The 22,866-nt window shown below is 39.9% G+C and overlaps 2 protein-coding genes across 3 annotated transcripts; one reads left to right on the plus strand and one right to left on the minus strand.

Annotated features, from left to right (window-relative positions):
- Positions 1 to 3,415: 3,415 nt before the first annotated feature.
- On the minus strand, positions 3,416 to 18,071 carry LOC139607740 (vascular endothelial zinc finger 1-like). 2 transcript variants are annotated; one of them, XM_071460887.1, is made up of 5 exons: positions 17,935 to 18,071; positions 10,025 to 10,776; positions 6,567 to 6,636; positions 6,257 to 6,419; positions 3,416 to 5,832 (listed from the first exon to the last, which is right to left on the minus strand). In XM_071460887.1, the coding sequence occupies exons 1-5, from the start codon at positions 17,965 to 17,967 to the stop codon at positions 5,495 to 5,497; spliced, it is 1,356 nt and encodes a 451-aa protein (XP_071316988.1). In that variant the 5' UTR covers positions 17,968 to 18,071; the 3' UTR covers positions 3,416 to 5,494. The 2 variants fall into 2 exon arrangements, with proteins under 2 accessions (XP_071316988.1, XP_071316985.1); XM_071460884.1 differs by having other exon boundaries at positions 3,416 to 5,862.
- A 104-nt stretch (positions 18,072 to 18,175) lies between these two features.
- Positions 18,176 to 22,619, plus strand: LOC139607632 (gap junction delta-2 protein-like). Its single transcript, XM_071460675.1, has 2 exons — positions 18,176 to 20,332; positions 20,931 to 22,619. The coding sequence occupies exon 2, from the start codon at positions 20,933 to 20,935 to the stop codon at positions 22,034 to 22,036; it is 1,104 nt and encodes a 367-aa protein (XP_071316776.1). The 5' UTR covers positions 18,176 to 20,332; positions 20,931 to 20,932; the 3' UTR covers positions 22,037 to 22,619.
- Positions 22,620 to 22,866: the final 247 nt, after the last annotated feature.

The raw sequence follows: 22,866 nt of genomic DNA on the forward strand, positions 1-22,866 counted from the left end.
ACGTACTAGATGTGTCAGCTTTTGGTCACATCTAGAGCACAAATGAAGCTAAATATCAACTGGCATTCTGATATGGAGGGAAATTTGTATCGTTCTTTAAGAGAGCAACATCATGGTATCATACTGTGATATAATCACTGTTATTTGTTACTTGTCTGCACAGCTTATATCATAAATCTTTGTCCATTTGTCCATTTTTTAGTCAGACAAATCCGGTGAATAGTCATCATCCTGCTCACATTTTCAGTGAATGAATTCACTGCCTACTGAATTCCCCAGTGCTATGTGAACACACAGAAACCCACTGTGAAAACCTAAGAGATGCCGTTGAGAGCGCCATAGCTCTCGTTTGGAAATGTCCTCATTTTACAATTTTGTCCATTGCCTATTTGATACTATTGCATTAATATGAAAACAGGAAGTAAGACAGAGCAGGCCTCCTGTGAACTCCAGTTGAACTCCCCACCCCACAGAGTAGTACAGGGCAAGCTTCCAACCTTTACTATTTTTACTGAATACATACAGCTGGAAAACAGAGATGAAGGCAGCACAGGGGGACACAGAAGAGAAAGTCCTGGTGGGCCTCAGTTCTTTACTAGCAGGGGACGTGTGCTGCAGCCCTGACCTTTTGACCACATGGTTATATTTTAATGCGACAAAAAAACTAATGCAGACGTTGCTGGAGGCTTTCAAGTGAATGGTACTTGTTCACCCCTTGTTTTTCTTTCATTTAGAAAAGTCAGTACCTCTAGGAGGACACTGGTGTAACAGAAGTAGGATGTAACATTACCACAGTTTGTGTTGAAATCTAAAAACAATCTTTGCACATGTGAATGATGTGAATTATTCTAGCCCAGACATTGCAGTGATCAACTCTTTAAAATGTCCACCACCAGATAGCGTTCTCTAAAGAGACTCAGTTGCTTCCATTAGTTGCTTCCCTGGGAGACAGGATAAATATTATCCAGGCAGAATAAGATTCAAACTCTGCTGTTAAGTGAGTGCTATCATACAAACTGTATCATAGCTGCAGCAGGAAAATGTAAATTAATTTGCTGACACTGGGGACCAGTTGGCTTATCCCTTACAGGAGGATCACAGTTGTAGATAAAACAAAGAGTGGACTCAAATGGCAGGGAGCAGTAAAATATGCATAGACAGCACCATCTGCTGGACAACTGTGCATTGCAAAAACAGCCAGATTAAAGTAGCTCACGGCGCTAGATTCTATGAAACTCTTTACATAACTTGATTTGAACCGGAAACAGTGAAAACCCCCCCCCCCCCCCCCCCCCCCCTTAAAACGAAATGATCAATAAGGTGGAACATCATAGTGCCACACCATCTCCTGGAAATGAAATGCATCAACATGACATGTTTTTCTGATGGCTTTTATGGTTGGTCACCAGCCGCCTATGCTAATTGTCCACCATTAGGAACACCTGCTCCAACTGTGCTTTCCTGTTTGGTTGCGACACAGCCAACACGCAGGCATCCTGAGAAGCCTCAGTGGTTTGACATAACAGTGGTCAAGATGCATGATCTAAGTGACTCTGAATGTGGCATGATTGTTTGTGCCAGATGTGGTGGGCCCGCCATCTCAGACGCAGCTGCCCTCGGGGGATTTTCATGTGCAAGCTCGTGTTCGGAATTGACAAAGAATAGTTTGATTAACAGTCAGAGGCAGTTCAGTTGGCTGAAAACAAATTGTCAGTGGGTGAGATCAGAGAAGAATGAGCGAACTTATTCAAGCGAACAGCCACCATGAGCACGGAGCAAGAGCTGGTCTCATTTGAATGTGTAGCCTGGGAGGCTTGAATTATTATCCCTAGTCTGGCCTCACAGACTATAAATTGAGCCTCACTTCATTGGGTCTTTTTCTCCTTAGGAATTGAACTTTATGCCTTTCTAAATGTGTTTAAATGACAGCAATGGCACCCTACACCCCTTTACATGTCCTGTGTTTTCAGCCCTATTTGTCACTCACAACCACCAACGATGGAAGTGTTCAGATCCTTTACTCAGTAAAAGTACCAGTAGATTTATGTAAATGTTGTGTTAAATATCACAAGCACTGATTCTATAAAAAATGCACCATGTGACTGATTTATTATGATGCTACATTATTAGATATTATTAGATTGGTAATATTGATGCATCAATGAGTAAGTAGCATTTTACTGTTGTGACATTTCGGTTTACTTAACTGGTTCACATTTTAGGGGTCAGGCCCCCTCCTAAGGGTCACAAGATAAATCTGAAGGGTCATGAGATGATCAATGGAGAAGAAGAAAAAATCTCTTTTGTAATATTATCTAATCTTTGTTTTTCAAAGACCTCACAGAACAAAATGGTTGTGAACAACAAGTAAAATCTTTAACAATGCTTTTTATGAACTTCTGTTTCTCCAATGTAAAATCTTAATCTGAAAAGTGTTCACTAAAGCTCCAAGATAATTGTGGTGGAGTAAAAACTACAATATTTCCCTCTGAAATGCAGTGTAGTGGAAGTGTAAAATAATACCTCCCCCGATATCAATACAGGCAAATATAAGTCCAATATCCACGCTTAGGTTTCTACCAAAAATACCTGGAGCTTTAGCTGGTGGCATGTTTGACTTTCTTCACTAGCTTGCTAACTTTAGTCACCAACAATGGTTAACTGCTGCTGGCTGCAGCTACAGTATACAGCTACCTGCTATGTGCTAAAAGAGGCTAAAAGGTTCAGGAAGCAGAATTGGGTGAAAACTGAAAATACTTAGTGCATACATATAGCAAGGAACAGTGTAATATATTTATTGTTCATAGAAATATTTGTTAAAGCTGTTTTTCAATTTCCTATTACTCAAAGACACAGTGGTGTTCATTCACCTCACTGAGAAATTAAAAAACGATTTGATCTAGTTTAAAAACACACTGCTGGTGCATTCAGTTACAATTTGACATGCGAGTGTTGAAATTCACTTGATAATGTTAAAGCTGTAATTGAGGAAACACCATAAGTAAAACCACTCTAAATCCTCAGCCCTGAATGCCCCATTAAGATGAATATTTAAAACAGGTTTCTGCTGAAGACTTATAGTCATATTGCAGTGAAGTGAATAGAAACCAGTTGTTGCATAGAGGGCAACTCGAATTAAAAACCAGCAATGTGTTTGGAAAATGTTTGCCAATATGTAAATGCAAATATTAATCAAAAATCTGATAAGAGACCTATGTGCAGGTGGCAAAATCTGAAATACTACATTTTTCTCAAGTTAGTGGGTTATTTTGTGACATTATTTGTTTACTGGTTAGGTTTTTTATAAAACATATACCTCAAGCCTTAAACATTGTTCAATGTTAAATAGTAATAAGCTCCTAAGTATTTTTAATGGTGGTGCTGTCTTAATACTGAACAGTACTTAAGATATAAACACATTTGATAGTTTTCTTTTATTTAGACAACCCAAATAAAAGGCACATAACATTGCGCATGTTTATGTAATAATTTGACAAACATACATTTAAAAAAAATGTAGGAATGTTTGACCTTTCTGCTAATCAGAAAGCCTAGCCTCTCATATATACAAAATTACCATTGTTAATGTTCTAATACAAAAGATTTATAAAAAAGGTTATCTTATCTTTCACATCTATTGTAACTACCATATTCTTGGAACTAAAATAGTTTTGTACAAAGATATACATTCAACTGCTTTCACAAGGGTCCTGGAATTTCCAATTTTTTTCTTTTTCCTTAAAAATAAGAGATGTTCAATTCCACAAGAAATGTTCAGTTTATCACATTATTATTGTATCAAATTTGGCAAACAGGCTATCATAGTGTATCTACGTAAATGCATAAGAACAAAAGAAAAGCTACACTAATATTTTGTTTAAAACAAAAACTTGGGAAAAATGACAAACATGCACATTGCATTTTTCAGTATAAACTGAACCAACTCAAAGAGCTGCAACACTGTTGAGATAACATGGCATTCATTAAAAAATTGTCGATGTTCAACAGCTAGTGTTTGGGGTCATGCAACATCAATCTTGTTCCATTATTTTAATGGACACAAACTTGCATTTTTAATCAAACTCATCCAGATCTCAGCCACATAACTATGCAGCCCCGAGACTGAACTCCACTTTAAAAGGAAAAGTAAAAAGGTACAGCATGTACTCCGTTGTACAGGAAATGATATTTCAAATGGACGGCTATGTTTAAAATCAATCATTCTTGGACTTCTTGTCCCTCATGGAGCCTGGTGAAGTCTTTTAACACCACAATGCCAAATGATTTAAAAGGAACCAAGTTCATGAGTAATGGGATTTTTATGTGCGTTTCCTGAGTGAATGGTCCTTAGTATCATCTTGGGGCTATCACAGATAAATGATTAAAAAAAGAAAAGAAAAAAAAAAAAAGGATACAGAAGAGTCAGACAAAACTAATTGGTCACCATTATGATGACAGTAACAGCCTGAAGAAGCTTCACTACAAGGCCAGGCCTTTCCATTTACAGCCACTAGATGGCCCTCAAGTGTAGGCTGGCTAACCAAAACACTTAAGACTTCAATTTGATCTTTGATAATACTGCTGCTCACCTGTATGTAGGATATGCTTTCAGTGCAAGACTCATTCGATTCTGACTTCATGGAAAAAAAATGAACATTACAAATAGACAAATAAAAACAAAACCTTTGTGTTTCTATACAAATAGAAAACAAAGTACAAATATTTCAGTCAAGAGGACAGTTTCGAGATATCCACTTGAACGATAGAAGCAAAAATTAAACTGCTGACGTGAAAATACATTACTATGTCAACTGTACAAGTTAGTCACTGTACCTCAAGAGCATACCTACTATCTGAGAAGAAAAAGAAAAAGCTATGCACTGTGAAAAAATATTCTTCCATGCAAGTGGAAGCTGCTGTCCCTTTTACTAAACTCATTTCCTATAACATTAAATAGTGATTAGCAGGCTATAGTTAAAAAAAACAAAAACATACAAAGTAACACCCAGAAGCTTTGGGAGAGAACTTGTAAAACATCAAAAACAGCAATTTATAGTTATTGCTTCAGTCCATTTCTCATCTCCCTTTTACAAAAGCACAGGTGTGTTTTCCTACAGAGTCCTCAAGGGTGTTTGAGGAATTCTATCCTCTCATTTGTCATGATACAAATCACAGTTTCATCATTCTAACTGACTACACTAAGTCTTACGGTTGTCCTGATTTCAAGAAAAATCCTACTCGATTTCTACTTAAGTGTCCTGCATCTCATGCCAGCCACTTAACGTTAGTTGGGACGAGGCTGTGACTTGGGGAGCTCCTACCGGCCGCACAGCTCATGTAAATATTCACTTCAGCGTTTGATGAAGTAAACAGTGTTCGGGGGGGGGGAGACAGAGCTGGGCTGGAGGTGCATATTATGAGGACAGGAGTCTCTTGTTTCACTTCATTTTCCCTTTCTCTCTGGCCAGTTCAATGCTCTCTCTCCCTCTCCTTTTTACCAGGGTGGAGAAGAAGGCAAGACTTGGGACAGAAAAGGCATGCTATCGACTGGCCTCATGGCGATGTTGAGCGGACCAGCTATATTCATGGGCATGGGGGTCGTTATTGCGACTGGGTGGGCAATATTCATGGGCGCCGTGGCAGGGATGTTGACAGAGGCAATGTTGACGGGCCCGGTGATGGTGACTGGATGCTGGAGGCTGACTGGAGATGTGATGTTGACTGTGTTAGTGCTAATGTTCATTTGTGCAGCTATGGTGACAGGGTTGTTGTTGTTGGAGTTGCCCCGGTTCATCGCCGTGGTGATGGGGGCAGAAACGGTCACAGGTGTAGCTGAGGAAGAATTGCAGACTTCGTTACCCTCTGGAAAAAATACAACATAGAGCATTTAACTCTAGTTTCGCAGCAGGAGATAAAGGGATAGTCGAATGGGCAACAGTACCAAAACATTATATTAACTTTAATTATATAACATTTTAATGTAACAACAAGGATTAGAAGAGGCTTCAATAAGCAGGGACTTGACCTCATGACTACTACAGCAGTTCTGTGACCCACAAAGACTGCTTGCCGAGTAAGGAGATACCAAAATGAGGCAGAGGTATTTAAGCAAAATTATCAACAAAAAAAGTGTTGGTAAAGAAGGGAAAAACTAAGGAAGATAATGGAGCATGAGACTTAATTAATTTCGGCTAATTATTCAGACAAGATTTCTCAAGATTTGTCAAACGTGCCATTTTGGACAGGTGCGACGTACCTTTGTTACAGGTGTTAAAGTTGGCCTGCCCGTGAGTCTTCAAATGGCTGGTGATGTAGGCTGCACTGAGCATCTTCCCACAGATGCTACAGGTCACCTTGCCTTCATGCCTGATCATGTGGGAACGGAGTCTGTCTTTGGTGGCGAAAGCAGAGGTACAGGCCTGCAGCAGCACAGCGGACAGGGTCAAAGGTCAGTGGAGTCAAACAACAACAACAGTAATAATAATAATAATAATAATAATAATAATAATAATAATAATAATAATGATCATCATCATCATTTGGAAGCTGACAGTAATGATTCTTACCGTTACTTGACATTTAAACGGTCTTTCTGAGGAATGCACATGCTTCACATGGCAGCTCAAGTGGTCTGGCCTAGATAAAAAAAAAAAAAAAGAAAAGAAAATACAGAAACATATTTAATCATTGGACAGTGATGCACCGAGCTCCAGGAGTTGTAGATGAGTCACACAACACTCACAGCATCAAGTTGACAGTGATTTTGCTTCCAGAGAAACTTACTAGAAAGTAACTACTAAAGAGCTACAGACTTTTGCTAAATTAAGGTTCTTGGATTATATTTATTTTCTAATACATTTTTTACAGCAACTTTACATTTACTTAACTTTTGATTTAACCAGTAATGCTAAAATATGGGTTGTTCAAAAGCTTGTATCATTTACTGACAATGAGCACCACATATCAGTGCACAAGCACACATGAAAAGCCCATTAAGCTGTGTTGTAGAATCTTACCATACCTTGCAGTAAAGAAGCAGCATACTGATGTGCTCTGTTTGCTTTGATAATGAGGGGATGGGCACAGGAAAAAAATCCCTAAAATTTCAGTCAATGACCGTTAATTCTCTATGATCAATCATGCGTGAATCAGTTTGACCTAGTTTCAAAAACGCACAACACTGAAATGGTGATTTTTTTTTCTTTTCTTACATTGTTCACTTGTTTTCCATTAGTAAACTGACAACTTGGCATTCTACTACATTACTTCTGTTTATTTTCTAGCACACTTGAAATTACTTTTTCAAATATTAAGGGAGCGTTAATTTGAGTTTCTGACTAAAATCAGAAAAATGGTCGATTCTGACTAAAATCCTGGACTGAATTTGTACATGTTTTTGAGGATTAGGGAGAGACTGTGTATGCCACAACATTAATTTAACTTCATTAATGCCATGGGGCAGTTCAATTATTGTATTTCTGACAATGGTGTTCTAAAATAAGGGTGTGTACAAAAAGCCCTAGTGTATTTTACTATTAAAATCAACAACAAACAAACATAGCTGACAACAAATTCCAGTTTTTATCTGCTGTATAATTTTCAGAGTTCACTGCATATCAGCAACTGCAATAAAACAACTCTTTGCCTCTTGACCTTTACAGTGAAACTCCAGTATTCACAAATTCTTCTTGGCACTGATCCTCCTCTGTCAGCTTGTTAATTCTACTGAAGCTGTGAGCTGAATCATGTTAGAAGTGCAATAATGGAGTGAGTAAGGGCCACGACACTGGCAGCTGCTCCCAAACCGGAAAGTTTCATGCTGCTGGATTTTTTTTTTTTTTTCTTAATACAAATGAGAAGAGTCAAGTGGAATCTTCTCAGTGGTGCCATGAACCGGAATCAAGACTTTTTTCTTTGTGCCCCTGACGTGGAGAGCAGACTCCAGACAGTGCCTGCCTACAGATCTGGCTGAGTGGCAGTGACTCAGTGCCCTGTTATTCAGTCCCCATTCTCACTTTCCAGTATGCTGATGAATCCCTGCCCCACGTCACTGTGTTGGAGGCCTGCCTGAAACTGCCATACACAGCACAGTGCTAGTGTTACAGCTTGGCCCGGGTACACTGCTGATGTTTTTGTCAAAGTTGTGTTGCAATACTGAACTCACTTATGTCGTTATCAATATTCTTTGCTCACGTGATGCTGATTTACATACACAAGATATTTTGGCTCATTAAAAAAAAAAAAAAGGAAATGTTTGTTGTGCTGATAAATTTAAATATGAAGCCATCACGAGACCCTCTTAAACAAAACATTTATTCATTAGATAGTAAATGTGTTGACCTGAACATTACCACATGGTTCACTGAATTCCCGGGGGAAAGAGTCTGTGACATGCTGGCGGGAACCACAAAGTGACAAGTGACCCCCCCCCCCCACCCCCCCCGATACTTAACCACTGGTGCGACTGTTTAAACATGTGGTTGAAATAGTGTGTGTGTGTGTGTATGTGTGTGTGTGTGTGTGTGTGCGTGCGTGCGTGCGTGGGGGGGGGGGGGTCAGAACAAGTACAAATCTAAACTGCTTGGCCCAACTATAAACATTAGCTACTGGGAAGATACGTAGACAGTACACGGCCATACAGTCATCACTCTGTATGAAGTCACGGTGCGTCCGAATAACCCAAACACTACTGGTTTCATTGTTCACATACAGATTGAGACTTGCTACAAGCAATGGGACCACTTTTCAGCCTACTTTTGGTCAAGTAGAAAATATTCACTGCCAAAAAACATTCTGATGAACAACTGCAAACATGAAAGGTGGTAATTTTAGACTACACAAGGTTACACTTAGCAAGCATGTTTTTTTTTTTATGAAACACAGCAAAAGCTAATTTGCAAGTGCCAAGCAAACAGACCAAAAAAAGCTATGTTTGTTAGAATTTGTTTATCATGCTGTTCTTAAATTCCATGCAGACAAGTAAAGACTTCTTTCTTTGACCCTGGAATGCAACCATCAGAGGGTGAAATTACTTTCTGTCTCCACTCCCATAAGAATAAATTAGATCTCACAAGCATACTTCCTGTTTACAGTAGCCTGGTTACTTGTTGATTGAAAGCATATGAGTAAACTGGAGCAGTTGTAAAAAAAAAAAAAAAAAAACAAAAAAAAAAATTTGGGATTTGCCCCCATTTTCTCACCACGCTAACATTTGCTATTGTCACTATGCATTGCCCTGGTTGCTGCTGATCCCCTTGCCTATCACACACCTCCTGAGATACACATACATTAGGGTTACACGCCACCTCCTCTTTAGGTTAACAGGCCAAGACAACCTCAATTAAGACACATCCCAAACAAACCAGTGGCTAGTGCAGCGATGAGGACATAACACCCAGCTGGACCCCACTGGAGAAGACTTCCAGTTATATTTGTGGGCCTGTCTCGAGGAGAAGGTTTACTGAATTAGCTGGATAAGTCTGGTCTATGAAGGAGCATAACAACTTACTCCACTACCTTAAGAGCTATATGAGGAATGTACAAAGACATCTGAAACGAGTAACATAATCTCCCCATGAATTCTGTCGCCAGCACTTAACAGCCATCCATTGCTGAGGGTTTGTCAGTCTGAATCCCTATGACAAGTTGGTCTGGTAACATGATGAAAAGGGTGAAAATTCATTTCACCTCTTCCTCCACATCTTGTACAAACTGTTCACATATTGCTGAAGGTATTAGAGAGCTATTGAATAATTAATTTGTAGTGCATTATGGTGTAAAAACTTTTACAATTATCACAATTAAAAACCCTTTTAATTAAAAAAAAACATTTTGTTCAGGCTTATTCCCATTTTAAGCGTGTTCTTGTCAGTTGTGCATCCTACAGAGATACTGGCGCATTCCATTGTTTCCATTAAAAAAAGTGCTACTTATGTCACAGTGTCACTTTCAATGTTTTCAGCTGTTTAAACCATTACTTGGCCACTTTCCCCACAGATCAAAGCTTCAAAAATGTGATCCTTACCTGGAAAAGCCTTTCCCACACACAGAACATACATAGGGCTTGTGGACTCCCCCGTCATGAGAGCGAACATGGTAGGTCATGCGGTCCTTCCTTTTGAAGCGTTGCTGGCAGATGGGGCACTCAAAAGGCTTCTCATCTGAATGGGACAGCTTGTGGCGATTCAGGTGGTAGACATCACGAAAAGCCTTGCCGCACATCTCACACCCGTGGTTTTTCTTGACAGGTTTGGCGGGTTTCTTGATGACATTTTGCTGTGGCAAATTGCCCATTGCCGATGATGTCATGATACTTGTGCCTGAGGAAACAGAGGTGGTTGCTGTGGAGAGGATGCCTGCTACCGTGGAGATGTAGGAAGGGTTGCCGTTGTTCTCTCGTGGCATGGTAGAGATCATGGGTACCATGGTGGGGGCTGTTTGGGCTGTCTTCTTTGGCCGTGACACCATCTTGATACCAGTGTGGCTGGACTCATGACGTCGCAGGTGGTAGCTGTCGCGGAAGGCCTTGTTGCAGTAGCCGCAGACGAAAGGTGTTTTCCCCTTGTGTTCCTTCTTTATCACAGGCACTGGCGGCCGTGCACCTCCTCCGCTGGCCACATTATCTTTCAGGAGATCAGCGGCGCTCGAAGGCGGCTTCTGGTCTATTTGGATGGGCAGGATAGGCTTCTGGTCGACTTGTTCAGCTCCTGCATTAAGAAGTGGCAGCAGGCTGTTCTGGGCCACCTGGTGCTGGTGGTGGAGGGCTTCATTGGCCTGCTGATGAAAGAAACACACACATACAAAAGATAAATCTTTGGTTGGGCCACAGTAAATTCCAGACATTTGTTGCTTTAAAGCACTACAACGGGTAGTTACACTGAAGGGTGATCATTTATTGTAACACAAAACTGAGGACTGTATATTATATACTCTGTATAAAATACACTTGAGTATTGGGGATTATAGTTTTAAAGCAAGAGGAATTTCCCACTGTATCATTACTTTCCAAACTCTGCATGAGAATTACCACAATAAACCAAGTGTTGATGACAGATGTAACATGAGTCAGCTTTGAGAAATCAAGGGTCAGATAGGTAAGATGTTACACAATACAACATGTGTACCAGATCTTTCATAATGAGGCTGATGCAGCATGTCAGTAATGCTAAAAGAATCCACATATACTGGATGAAAAATTATCCCATCGTGATGATGTTGAGTCATCATGTGACTGTAAAACAAGCATACCAAATTAGAGGCGTAGCAGGGTCCAGTTTACCTGCCAAGAAGGCTCTGAAGAGCAGGCTGTCAGCTCAGCAGAGCTCAGTAAGAGGACATGTTCGAGCCAAGTTGTGGGTCAGTAAAGGAGTGAAGTTTGCATATACAGAAACTACAGAAAAACACGATAAACTAACTGGACTCTTACATTGTGTTATTAGGGTTTCATCGGCTACAAATCATTGCACATTACTACCACAACAGAAACAAGAGGACATGGCTGGGTGCAAATAGCAGCAGCAACAACCAGTTGCTAAGTTGGGTTTCACTCATTTAAGTAATCACGCCTCCCAACTAAGGAGGGCAGACACAATTCACATTGCTTCCCAAAGCCTTGACCTAAAACAAGATACATTTTTTCCAAGAGAGACTGCTAAAATAATCAGGCAGCTCCTGCTAAAATGATTCAGTGCATTTTGTTTGGGCATGTTTTTCACTGGGGAAGAAGGATGATGACAGCCAACGGAGAAACATTCAAATAAAGTTTGCCCCTGCAGTAGAGTTGTGGAAAAAAACAAAACAAAACAAAAAAAGCCCGATGTATAACAGAGACAAAAAATTACTCATGACAACCGTGTACTAAATGCTGATACGGGGAAAAATCAATTCATCCTGCGGCTGCCTTTAGATTTAACAACTTCTAAACCATAGCTACCTCTCCAGCAAAAATAATTATGGCTTTTAATGTAAGGCAGCTGCAAGTTATTTATATCATTAGGGTTTATCAGCTTAAGTTTGTTATGTTCTAACCAAGGTAAAAACTAAATTTACTTTTTAACAAGTACACAGCTCAGATCAGCTTTTAATGAGTTACCCCCCTTCATGACCCACAGGTTCCTGTTGTCTCAGGAACTATTCTGCTTATATCCGTAGAGATGACCAGAGAGGCAAACACACAATCAGCTGGGACAGATGTTATTGGTAAATGACTGATTTCTATTAACGCAGATTCCTCAGTGGTTTCATTTTACTTAATTACATTTGTTCAAGTTGCTAGGGGTAACTCTGCTGTCAGCTCTCTGCTACACACAGCACTTTTTTTTTTTTTTTTTTTTTTTACATATGATACCTAACAAAAATTGTGTCACAGTTGACACTGTTCTTTCTGTAAATGGACACATTCACAACGGTGTTGTCAACCACCAGCAAGAAAAGGGCAAGGTGAAATACTTGACCTTTCCCTTTGAGGTTCAATCATCCATCGAAGAAGGCCAGCCAAGAAAGGACTTGCAAAGGAGGAGGCAGGGGAAAGAAAAGAAAAATGAACCACACAATGTCCTCCTTATGTCATCTAGCCTATTGTGAAAGACACAAATCTGAGCAGTGATGCACTTGGGCCTCAGCAGGGGATCTTTGTATGCTCATCTTCATTGATTTGGCTCATCTATTCATGAGGCAGGGACATTGTTTATCCACACACTACTCAGCTAAACTCGCCGTCATTCCCTCATACGCAATCGGACCTGGGAACTCAAGGAAAATGCCACCAGGCCCACCCATCCATTTGTCCAAGCACCTGCTCACACTTGCCACCTTCCAGGATTAGTCATCATCATGCCAATGCTAACCCATCCACTGGCACATCAAGGGTGGGGTAGGTGAGGGGGGAGCTGTATGTTTGGGTGGAGAGGGGGGAGGGGGGTACCAGCCGGGAACCCTCTTTGTGAAGCTTGTGAACAGCAGACATAGTCACTGCAGACAGCCTGGCCTCTATACAGAGGTGCAGGGCCTGTAAGCTGCTGTGCTTTCATGCAGCTCTGACCATTTTGACACAAATGTGCTCTGACAACTGGGACTGCTCCCTCATAAATAACATCAAAATGGAGGGAGTGTCCTGATGGCTCCACGGGCCACTGTAGACTTGAATTGAACCCATGGTTTGAGTCAGATTATGCACTGTCTTTCTTCAGTCTTTTGTGTCACACCCTACAGCTGCTTGCCGAAATCACAATTTATACAACACAAACAAACTATAATTGATAACATTAAAAAAAGGGAGGGAAAGGGGGGAGATCATTCTGCAGGGAAAAAAACTGAAAATGGTAAATATAATGAAGTTGTTCTGGTACAAGTCTTCTCTTTTCACAAAGTCTAATACTTTGTTGTAAACTGTTACTAATTTGTTTACAAGTACTGAAATCTTCAGCTGCTACTCAGATTGCCAAGTTGACACAAGTTCTTACAAAATATCCTCCGGATTTTTTCATCGCCTGTAAAGCTATATGAAAACTGCAGGGATTCAGTGCCCTGCTCGTTGATGCTGGAGGTTGCAATTAGAGGTTTTTCAGTTCTGCTTATAGTGAGCAAAATGATTTAGAGGATGTTTTGATATATCAATTCTTTCACTTGGGGTCGGACTGCATCATACAAGCCATTTCTAAAGTATTCACCATGCCACCAATCTCCCCAAAAAAAGTGAAATAATTAAGCAAGAACCTCCAAACTTGTTTTCATTTAATACAACATGCTATTGAAAAGAGTCCAGTCCTATGAATTGGTACCGTGTCTGACACTCAGATGGAAGGTAACTTATAAAGAGTGGCCCAGCATTTAAAATTGTGAGCCAACTCACACAGACTAATAGTTTTTTTTTTTTTTTTTTTTTTTGGTATTACAGCGATGATGAAATTGCTCATCTTGATGGACTGGAGAATGGCATATCCTCTTACATTACACAGATAGAGGCAGGACAAAAAGAAAGACAACACCTCTATGTTGTACTGAGATTATTTGGGTGCTTAACCCAAAAGCTCAAGGCCAAAACTTAATACCCAGACCTGACACGATATGCCAAGCAAATAACTTTTTAACAGTCACCTAGAAAGTTCACCTTTTGTCAGTGTAATCACTGCAGTTACAAACACACACACAGTGATGAGAATATCTAGTGAGCGGTCGCTGTGACGGTGAGACAGAAAGACCACCCATAATTTGAATCTGTGTTGCACAATAACATTCACTCACATTCCATTGTTATTAGCTTTTGTTTGCTCAAAAGGCATTATTACTACAAATCTGAAAGGTAAAATACTTTTATAGATGTTGGCTCGTTATTGCAGGAAAAGCACAGGTGTCATTGAGAACATTAAAAACCACTACAGTCCAGTGAGGTAAGCTTGGTCCATAGCCTTGGTATTGTGCATGCTGGCTAACTGGGGCAAGTTTTTAAACCACTGAAACTGAAAGTTGTTTCACCAGAGCTTTTTGTGCTGAGACAATAAGTCTGCCTCAAAAGCAGTACAATATTAGAAACTATTTAAAACTTTTTTGTAAAACAGGTTGCCAAATTTTTTTGTTTTTTTTTGCAAATTTTGAATGCATTAAGTAATAATTATGGGTGGATTGGGCTACTGACTAGCAAAAAGTTGAGCCTTGAAACAACCTTTACTCTGGAACTAAGACTTAAATGTAAAATTTATGACCGAGGCTAAAGCTCCATTCATTCAGATATTTTACATAAATAGTGAATCAAATTACTTTCTTTATTTTAAATGGGTTGATTGTCAGGATGAACATAAGGTCTAATTACAACCCACTGTAAGCTACCTGCACAGCACCCAGTGGTTAGTGATTAACTGGTAAACAAAGTTGAACATCTAGAAAATCAAACAGGAGCCGGTGGAGAACAAACCAGAGCTAAAATATTGGACTTGTATTTGTCAGGTGGCCATCGACATGGCGGAACAAATAATATTGTGCCTTCATGCTTGGCGGATGTGTGAGCAGGCAAATATCTGCTATTATGTTAGCCACAACAGCTCAGTGGTTGTGTATCTGTCAGATTGATTTAGTGTGTTTCCATCCCTAACGGCAAAGATGATTAATGCGATCTCAAATATAACTGGAACACTTTTCTGACATCAAACTATCACTGCACTGAATGTGAATAACCAAAATATGATTTTGTATCCATTTGGCCATTTATTTACTGTTTTAATAAACAGATCTACACTAGCAAACCAACAACATGGCTTCCAAATGCAAGGTGCACCACCGACAGCTTTCTTTAAACCATGGTTGCATGTCTTGCAGTGTCTTGTAAGGCCACTGTTATTAGTTTAAGATGAGTTGGTCTTTTAAATATTTAACATCTTTAGTATAGTGTGTCCACCTGTTGAACGTAATTTTCTTTTCGACATCTGAAAACTTGTCAGCTGAGTGCTTTGGTAAATCAGCCAAATGCCTCTAGAATGAATGGATATATAACATCTTTATAATTTTTCCTATTATTACAATAATGTTAATACAGTTTCAGGCATACATTGTGACTTTATTACTGGCATATCACTGAGCATTCAGAGCCACACTGATGTGGAAAAGAAAACAAAACTTGATTCACATGGGTCTTACCTGTAGCCTACCGCACACAGAGCTGTAACTATGGTAATACTCCAGCTCATTCCCAAAACAAAATGAATCATCTGAATAAGAATATCAATCATCATCTTTTAATTTTGAACTTTTGATAAAATACCTTTTGACCAAAGGTAGCACAGTAGAGAAATAAGAAACCTAAATTACTGCAAAGCAACTGATACTAGCTGAATGAAGTATCGCTCCCTAAATGTGCACACAGATTTACATGACACTGACATAGTAACAGTGTGAGATACATAATACATGCAGGGCCTCTGGCTAGATGCCAGATACTACAGAACAAGCCACAAAGTCCATCTGCTTTTTTCATCAGGAAGAAATTGTGCTCAAAGTCGTGAGTAGGCGACCAGACTCTGACATCAGAGCGAAACGTTCCAAATGCCACAAAAAACATGATCCATCCCTTAAGCATTTGATATGTAACTTTGTCACAGCATACCAAGGTGAGTTATTCACAGTCTTTCCAACTCTTGCTTGCACAACAGCAAGCAGGGGAAGTGATAACACTGGACCATTAATGTTAAGTTTTAGCCACACTTTTAAGAAACATCTAAAACGATTAACATTTTAATTCTCCAGCATGAAACCCTCAAGTTATCCAGCGCTGCCCTCCACCATATTCCATCACTGTTATCCCTTAGCACCAGTTTCACACATTTTTACCTGATCGATAATCAGTACAGAAGATGGCAAGAGATTCAAAACAGACACCAGTATTTTATCACATATTTGTCATCAACATCATTGGCTGGCACTGGCAAGGGACTGAAGAACAGCACTACCAAGAAGACCTCTGCACCTGCATCTGCTCCCTCAGTTACAATCGACTCATATGAAGCTGCATCAAATGAATAAAATTAGCAGCCAGCAGCTTGCAGTGAACATGTGAGGATGCAGACGTGACAGTTAAAAACAAACAAAGTATTTGTAAAGAATATCGAACTGCTGCAAAGTTTATTGAGGAAGTTTTCCCACAAGGAGTCTGTCACCCCCGCTACAACATACTGGGCATAACTTCATTGATAACACACAGAAAAAGCCCCTTTAAAACTTGGCAAGACACCTGAGAGAGTAGGGTGGAGATAAATTTGATATAAGGGTTCGTATATTTATTAAAAGCTGGCGATATAACAGCATTAAAATAAAACAATCGAATCCGCGGCAAAAACAGGATTTGAAAAATACCCTCTCCATGAAATATCTGGGTTTTGTATTTCCAATTATTCCACCAGGCTTAATTTTTCGGTGCTAAGTAAGGCCATGGGAATAAAATATTTCATTCATGTCACTGAACAATGGCCTTCCATCTTTGCACACACAGAAAACCGTGGCAGATATCACTCTCAACAGCAGCACCCGCTTTCTGGCTGAAAAGGGGTTTATAGATTGCACAATGTCGTTGCTAATTTCAAATCTGGCTCTTCGTTGCTAGTGTTAGCTGATGATATGTGCATAGTTCAAATTCCTTTCTACCGCGGTCACCGGAATAAATAGCTAGTTAATAAACAGAGCTGTGCTCTACTCAGCTTGTTATCAAGTCGTGTGACGATAGTTTTGCGAGCTCATTACAACAGCCTCGCCCAAATTAAGCTAAATTAGCTAGCGAGTTTGATGAAGCCAGCCCAAACATCGTTAGCTAACTTGGCTAGTTACTGACGAACCGGCTGAGGCAAGCGGAAAGTTCACCGCGGACTTGCGAATCGTTGTTAGTAAATCTCAGCAGCTCATAACCAAAGTATACACTTATTCAACCTTTGGGAGAACGAACCACTTTACATCGAGATTATATGTGGTATTAACCGCATTACAATGAAAATCTTCTACGTTGTTACATCTCATTATCCGATAGCGTCCGATCAAAGCCTTCAGTCAAAGGGGGAAAAAAACAGGTCTGTCTCGATTGTAACGGTGCAGTGGCGTCTCCAGCTTTAACGTTACTTCAAATGATCTCGCATGTTTTGCTGACTTCGACTTGGCAAACAAACTTAAAAATTACAATCGCTGTCGAGATATCTTATACCCACGACCTAAATACCCGTACAATATACAAACAAGCCACGTTTTTCAAACACTCGTTCAGAAGAATTGATTTTTTGTTCTAGCGTCATTCCCAAGCCTCACAGCTGGAAGCCTGGATTCATATACCATTGTTTTGCTTGGTTACTTGATCTTGGCATTACTCGTTTAAAAACTGGTTTTACCGCGAACATAGCCAGTGCTTACGTTTTTCTAGGTTGTTTAGCGAGCTACCCCAGTTTCCCTCCTAAAGAGTCAACTTACTTGAAAAAGAAACGTACTCCAGCTCGGCTCCATTTCCACACTTACTAATTCTGTAGGAAACCTGGTAGAAGCCTACAACAAAGCAACCAAACATGGCAGCTGAAACAACTTCCGGTAACCTCAAGGGCTGAACCACTTTGCGTACTATTTAGGGGGAGGGTTAAATTTAGTTCGGTAAAAAAAAAAAGTGTAATCGTTTACGCGCCCCCATAAAGCAAAGATAAATAAATAAGGGGCGTCAAATTAAAATTACCTACTAAAGTAGATTTGGAAACGACTACCAGAATCGTTGCTCTCCTATCACGGAACTAATTTGATGTAGTTAGATTTCTGGACACCCCTTTGAATGGTTTTTCGCTGTTTCTGCGAGGGGCATTTGTTATAGTCGCCCACTGTCGCATGTGGTGGGGCTATGATTGTGTTTCGCTAACACTCCGTTCTTTTTTAATAAGGCGACATTGGAATTGAAAAGCGATTTCCTATACATTACAAACATTTAATTTTTTTTTTCTTTCCTATTATGGGGCTGTGTTCCAGTTCAAACAAGGGAAGAAATTATCCGCGTACGCAGCAGTTTATTTTCATTCATGGGCTGGGAATGAATGAAAACGTCAGAGCCCATAGATTGGGCGAATTGCCTCCAGTGGACCAAAATAACATACATTCAGCCTAATCCCGCGGTGAATACACCACTTACATTACATAAACTAAAATTTTTTGCACGTCATATTTTACAGGCTTATTTCCTGGAGATTCTCATGTGTGCATTTATCCCAGCAGGCTGAATCCCCTGAGGTGATGAATGAGCCTCACCCCCTTGTTTGTCAGGTGACAATGGTGTCCAATGAACGAATAGGCTGTTTCTAATGTTGTTCATAAGATATTTATTAAGATAATTGCCACAGTGCATTTTTGAAATGTTTATACTGCAGATTTTGTTAAAAGTACAAGTGGAGTATGTAGCAAAGAATACATTTTCTACTTAGCTGTAAGTACTATGAAAACAGGAAACAGGTGTCTTGTCAATATACAACACCTATCTTGTCAGCATCCTTTCTACATGTGGATTTATGAATGAATCATCTCTGGGCTCAATGCAGTTTTGTCTGTAATATATCTTTTGTCATCAAATTGTATAAGTAATGATTATCTAACATGTAGTTGAGCCAAACCTCAGAAACAATAGTAACGGACTTGCACACTGGAAATGCACACAACAGCCTTGTGTTATCCTGATGTTTGGCATCTGTCTCAAAGGTGTTTCATGCTTTAGACTGTAGTCATTTGTTAAAATGTGATATGACATATTCCGGAAAATATCAATACATAACCGTGGTTTCTGTTGGAGCAGGGTAATAAGTCTTTCTAAATACAGGCAGACAATATTTGGTATATGAGATGCTGGTCTGTGGTCAAATGACAACTTTAACCTTGTGGACAGCCAAGAAAAAAGTACAAAAGTGCAGAGCCTCTGGAGTTACAAGAACAGTAAGTAACGCCAGATGACCTTCATAAGCACCGTGGGCTGTGCTGGAGGCTCAGATAACTAAGACACACACGATTGTATGTCATTGCAACAACTTTCATTCAAACCTGGTGAGAAGTGTACTGTATATAACATATCAATCCCCTTGTGCCTTTCTTACTCCATCTTTGCTGAAAAATATGTTAATAAAGGAAACAATAAAACTTCATAGTGAGCTAATAATTAGTTTATGATGACACAACAGTTAGTTTCGAGGCAGCAGAAGAGTTGCAGTTTAAAGATAATCACCTGATATGACCAAAGCAACGGGGCCCAGATTGCTTGGCAACACCAGACAGTGTACACACCAGACACTTGGGATCAAACAATGCTACATTTTGCATTTTGACCAGGGGACCACTGTATCGGTAGATGAAAAGATCATTGTTATTCCACAGACAGCTGACAACAACAGAATTTGACAATTATATGGCCACAGTTATCACTGTGTCTCAAATTAAGTAAGACATAATTCCATAAGAGTAAAAATCTTGTAAGAAAAACTGAGACTTGTATTTCATCTCTAAAATTAAACTGGACACAGACCCATAGATGAGTCAGTATTGTTGCACACTGTTTCCAGTAGCTTCTTTGAACTCTCTGCTCCTTTGTGAATGGCTCTTCAGTGAAGGTGCCCCCATTGTACATTTCAATCTTTGTCCCACTGTACATTGAAAGCCTTTATTCACATACAGTGCAACGAATGTTTCAGTTTGAGTTTGGGAATATGTGTGGTCAGCCTGTTCTGCCCTCATCCAGCTCAAAAGATACAATAACATCCAGCAACAGGCTACGCTTGAAAATACAGTTATGCAGATTGCTCCCTCTGATATCTTTCCAGTTTTGGATAAGGAAGGCTCAAATTCTCCAAAGGTAAGTTCTTCCAGGAAATACAAGTTCATTATGTTTTTGGCTTCTTCTACTTTTTTTCTGAGTAAAAAGAATCGTTGAATTATGAGGTTGGCTGATATTTGAATTTCAGTTTCGTGGGATGTAACTAAACATTTTGTGAATATGAGAAACAGCTGGTCATATGCAGCTTAATGTAGTTTCTGCTCTTACGGAATAGCATATAAAATACACACTTGATTATAATGAATGCAGATTATCCTTTTGAAAAATCCATAAAAAACTCAAAGTACACTGAATTTTGTGCCAGATTGTGACACACAAACTAGAGACCATGACACACTGACAAAGCCATTTTATGGTATTTACTGTGTAGTTACAAGGGGTTTCTAAGTCAATATTCAAATTTAGATCATCTTTGAAAGTTATACATATGCAAACCTGGTTTCATGTGCCAGCTTTCTTGGTAAGACTACTAATATTTAGTCATATTTAGGGCAATTTTCTTTTGAGGAGGGCAGGGTGTATGAGTAACCTCTGCAGTTTCATTAAAAGTAAGTTATTGATAAAAACATTATGCCCGGCTACTGTAAATAATGTTTTCACTACTGTGTTTCCACAGAAATGGGAGACTGGTCCATTCTTGGCCGCTTCTTAACAGAGGTTCAAAACCATTCCACAGTCATTGGTAAGATATGGCTGACAATGCTGCTTATCTTCCGCATCTTGCTCGTGGCCCTGGTGGGGGATGCTGTCTACAGCGATGAGCAGTCCAAGTTCACCTGCAACACCCTACAGCCTGGATGCAATAATGTATGCTATGACACTTTTGCTCCTGTCTCACACCTGCGCTTCTGGGTCTTTCAGATTGTTCTTGTATCCACACCTTCCATTTTCTACGTTGTCTATGTCTTGCAAAAAATTACCAAGAATGAAAAGGTAGAGGTCAAGAAGATTGAAGTGGTACCCAGGTCCTCACCTGCACTTGAAAGGGACAAATGTACAGAAGGAGACAAAGAGTCGGGAAGTCCTTATAGCGCAACCTATAACACCGAGGACTGGAGCTCACAGGAAGGCGAGTGTGAGGAGAGGAGCCAGCTGGAGGAGGAAATGAGAGAGGTGGGAGAGGACCCAACCCAGCTCTCCAGCCAAGTACTACTTATCTACATCATACATGTTTTGCTGCGCTCCATTATGGAGATAATCTTCCTCATAGGACAGTATTACCTTTTTGGATTTGAAGTCCCACACCTTTTCCACTGTGAAACCTACCCCTGTCCAAACCGAACTGACTGTTTTGTGTCTCGAGCAACAGAAAAAACCATCTTTCTCAACTTCATGTTCAGTGTCAGTCTAGGTTGCTTCATCTTGAACATTGTGGAGCTACATTACTTAGGCTGGATTTATATTTTCAGAGTACTGTTCTCTGCTTGCTGCACGTGCTGTGACTCAAATAGAGACCCTGTGCAAGTGGAACTATACTCCGACAACAACCCACTGTTGCTTGAGCTCAAACACTCTTTACACGGCAGGGTCGTCCTGCAGAGCTCATCTACCATGTCCTGTGACAAGAGCAGTGGTGTCCCAAGCCGGGCCCCAGCCATCTCCTTCGAGACAGACTCTACATTGGAGAGCACATCGAAGAGAAATCCAGATGAGAAGGACCGGACCAAAACTAGGCTGCACAATATGGCAAAAATAGGAAGAAGCAAAAAGTCATGGCTGTAAAACAACAGTTTTCTTTTGTGTTTTACTGTACATTCTTTCCACCTTTGACTGCACTTGTGTTACTCAAAATGGACTTGAACTGAACTCTTTTCGAGATGGATCACTTTAAGAAAGCTGTGGTTCTGTGATCAGTCATACGATTTCAGTGAGAAACTATAAGAGATTCGGTGAATTTATTTCTAGCCTCAGAAGACTTCAACTGTGTAAGTGTACTTAGCATTAATAGGCAGGGATTTTTGGGTGATTTGGAGGTGATGCAATTTGTTTAACATTCTTGGTTTATCAGAGGGAATGATGTACAAATGTAGTGCAGCATTTTATGAAAGCACTTTCTGTGAATATAGTCAAACCAAGTATTTGCTGTGATTCATTCATATTCATCTACTCCAACACTTACACATGGATCATATCCTTTTAAAAAGGTAGATGATGCATTTAAACACCAGTAGCTTTATACTTAACTGGCCTGTTAAGCAGCAATGCACAAGAACTCTGATTCACTTCAGAAGTGCATGTCTGGTTCTCATTGTCTTGTCCTTAATTTCGCTGCAAGAAGCAACATTTCAATAAAGTATTTGTAATGAATCTGTGCCACAGTATGATAAAATACTTGATGTCTTGCGTGTATTTGATCATTTGAATTATTACACAGGCCATCATTGCAAAAGTCAAGATTTAAAGGGTGCAAACATGGGACTAGTAGAATGACACAAAGATAATTTTAAAAAGACCTTACAATGAGCCTAAACTCTATAATCTGACAAACAGAACTGGGCAGCCTGGTGACAACTTACCTGTAACCGCACTCTGTGTGTTCTGGTTCAAGTGAA

Source organism: Trachinotus anak, unplaced genomic scaffold, assembly GCF_046630095.1.
Source record: "Trachinotus anak isolate AG129_WGS33_773 ecotype Australia unplaced genomic scaffold, CSIRO_AGI_Tana_v1 ptg000024l, whole genome shotgun sequence".
NCBI classification, from domain to species: Eukaryota; Metazoa; Chordata; class Actinopteri; order Carangiformes; family Carangidae; genus Trachinotus; species Trachinotus anak.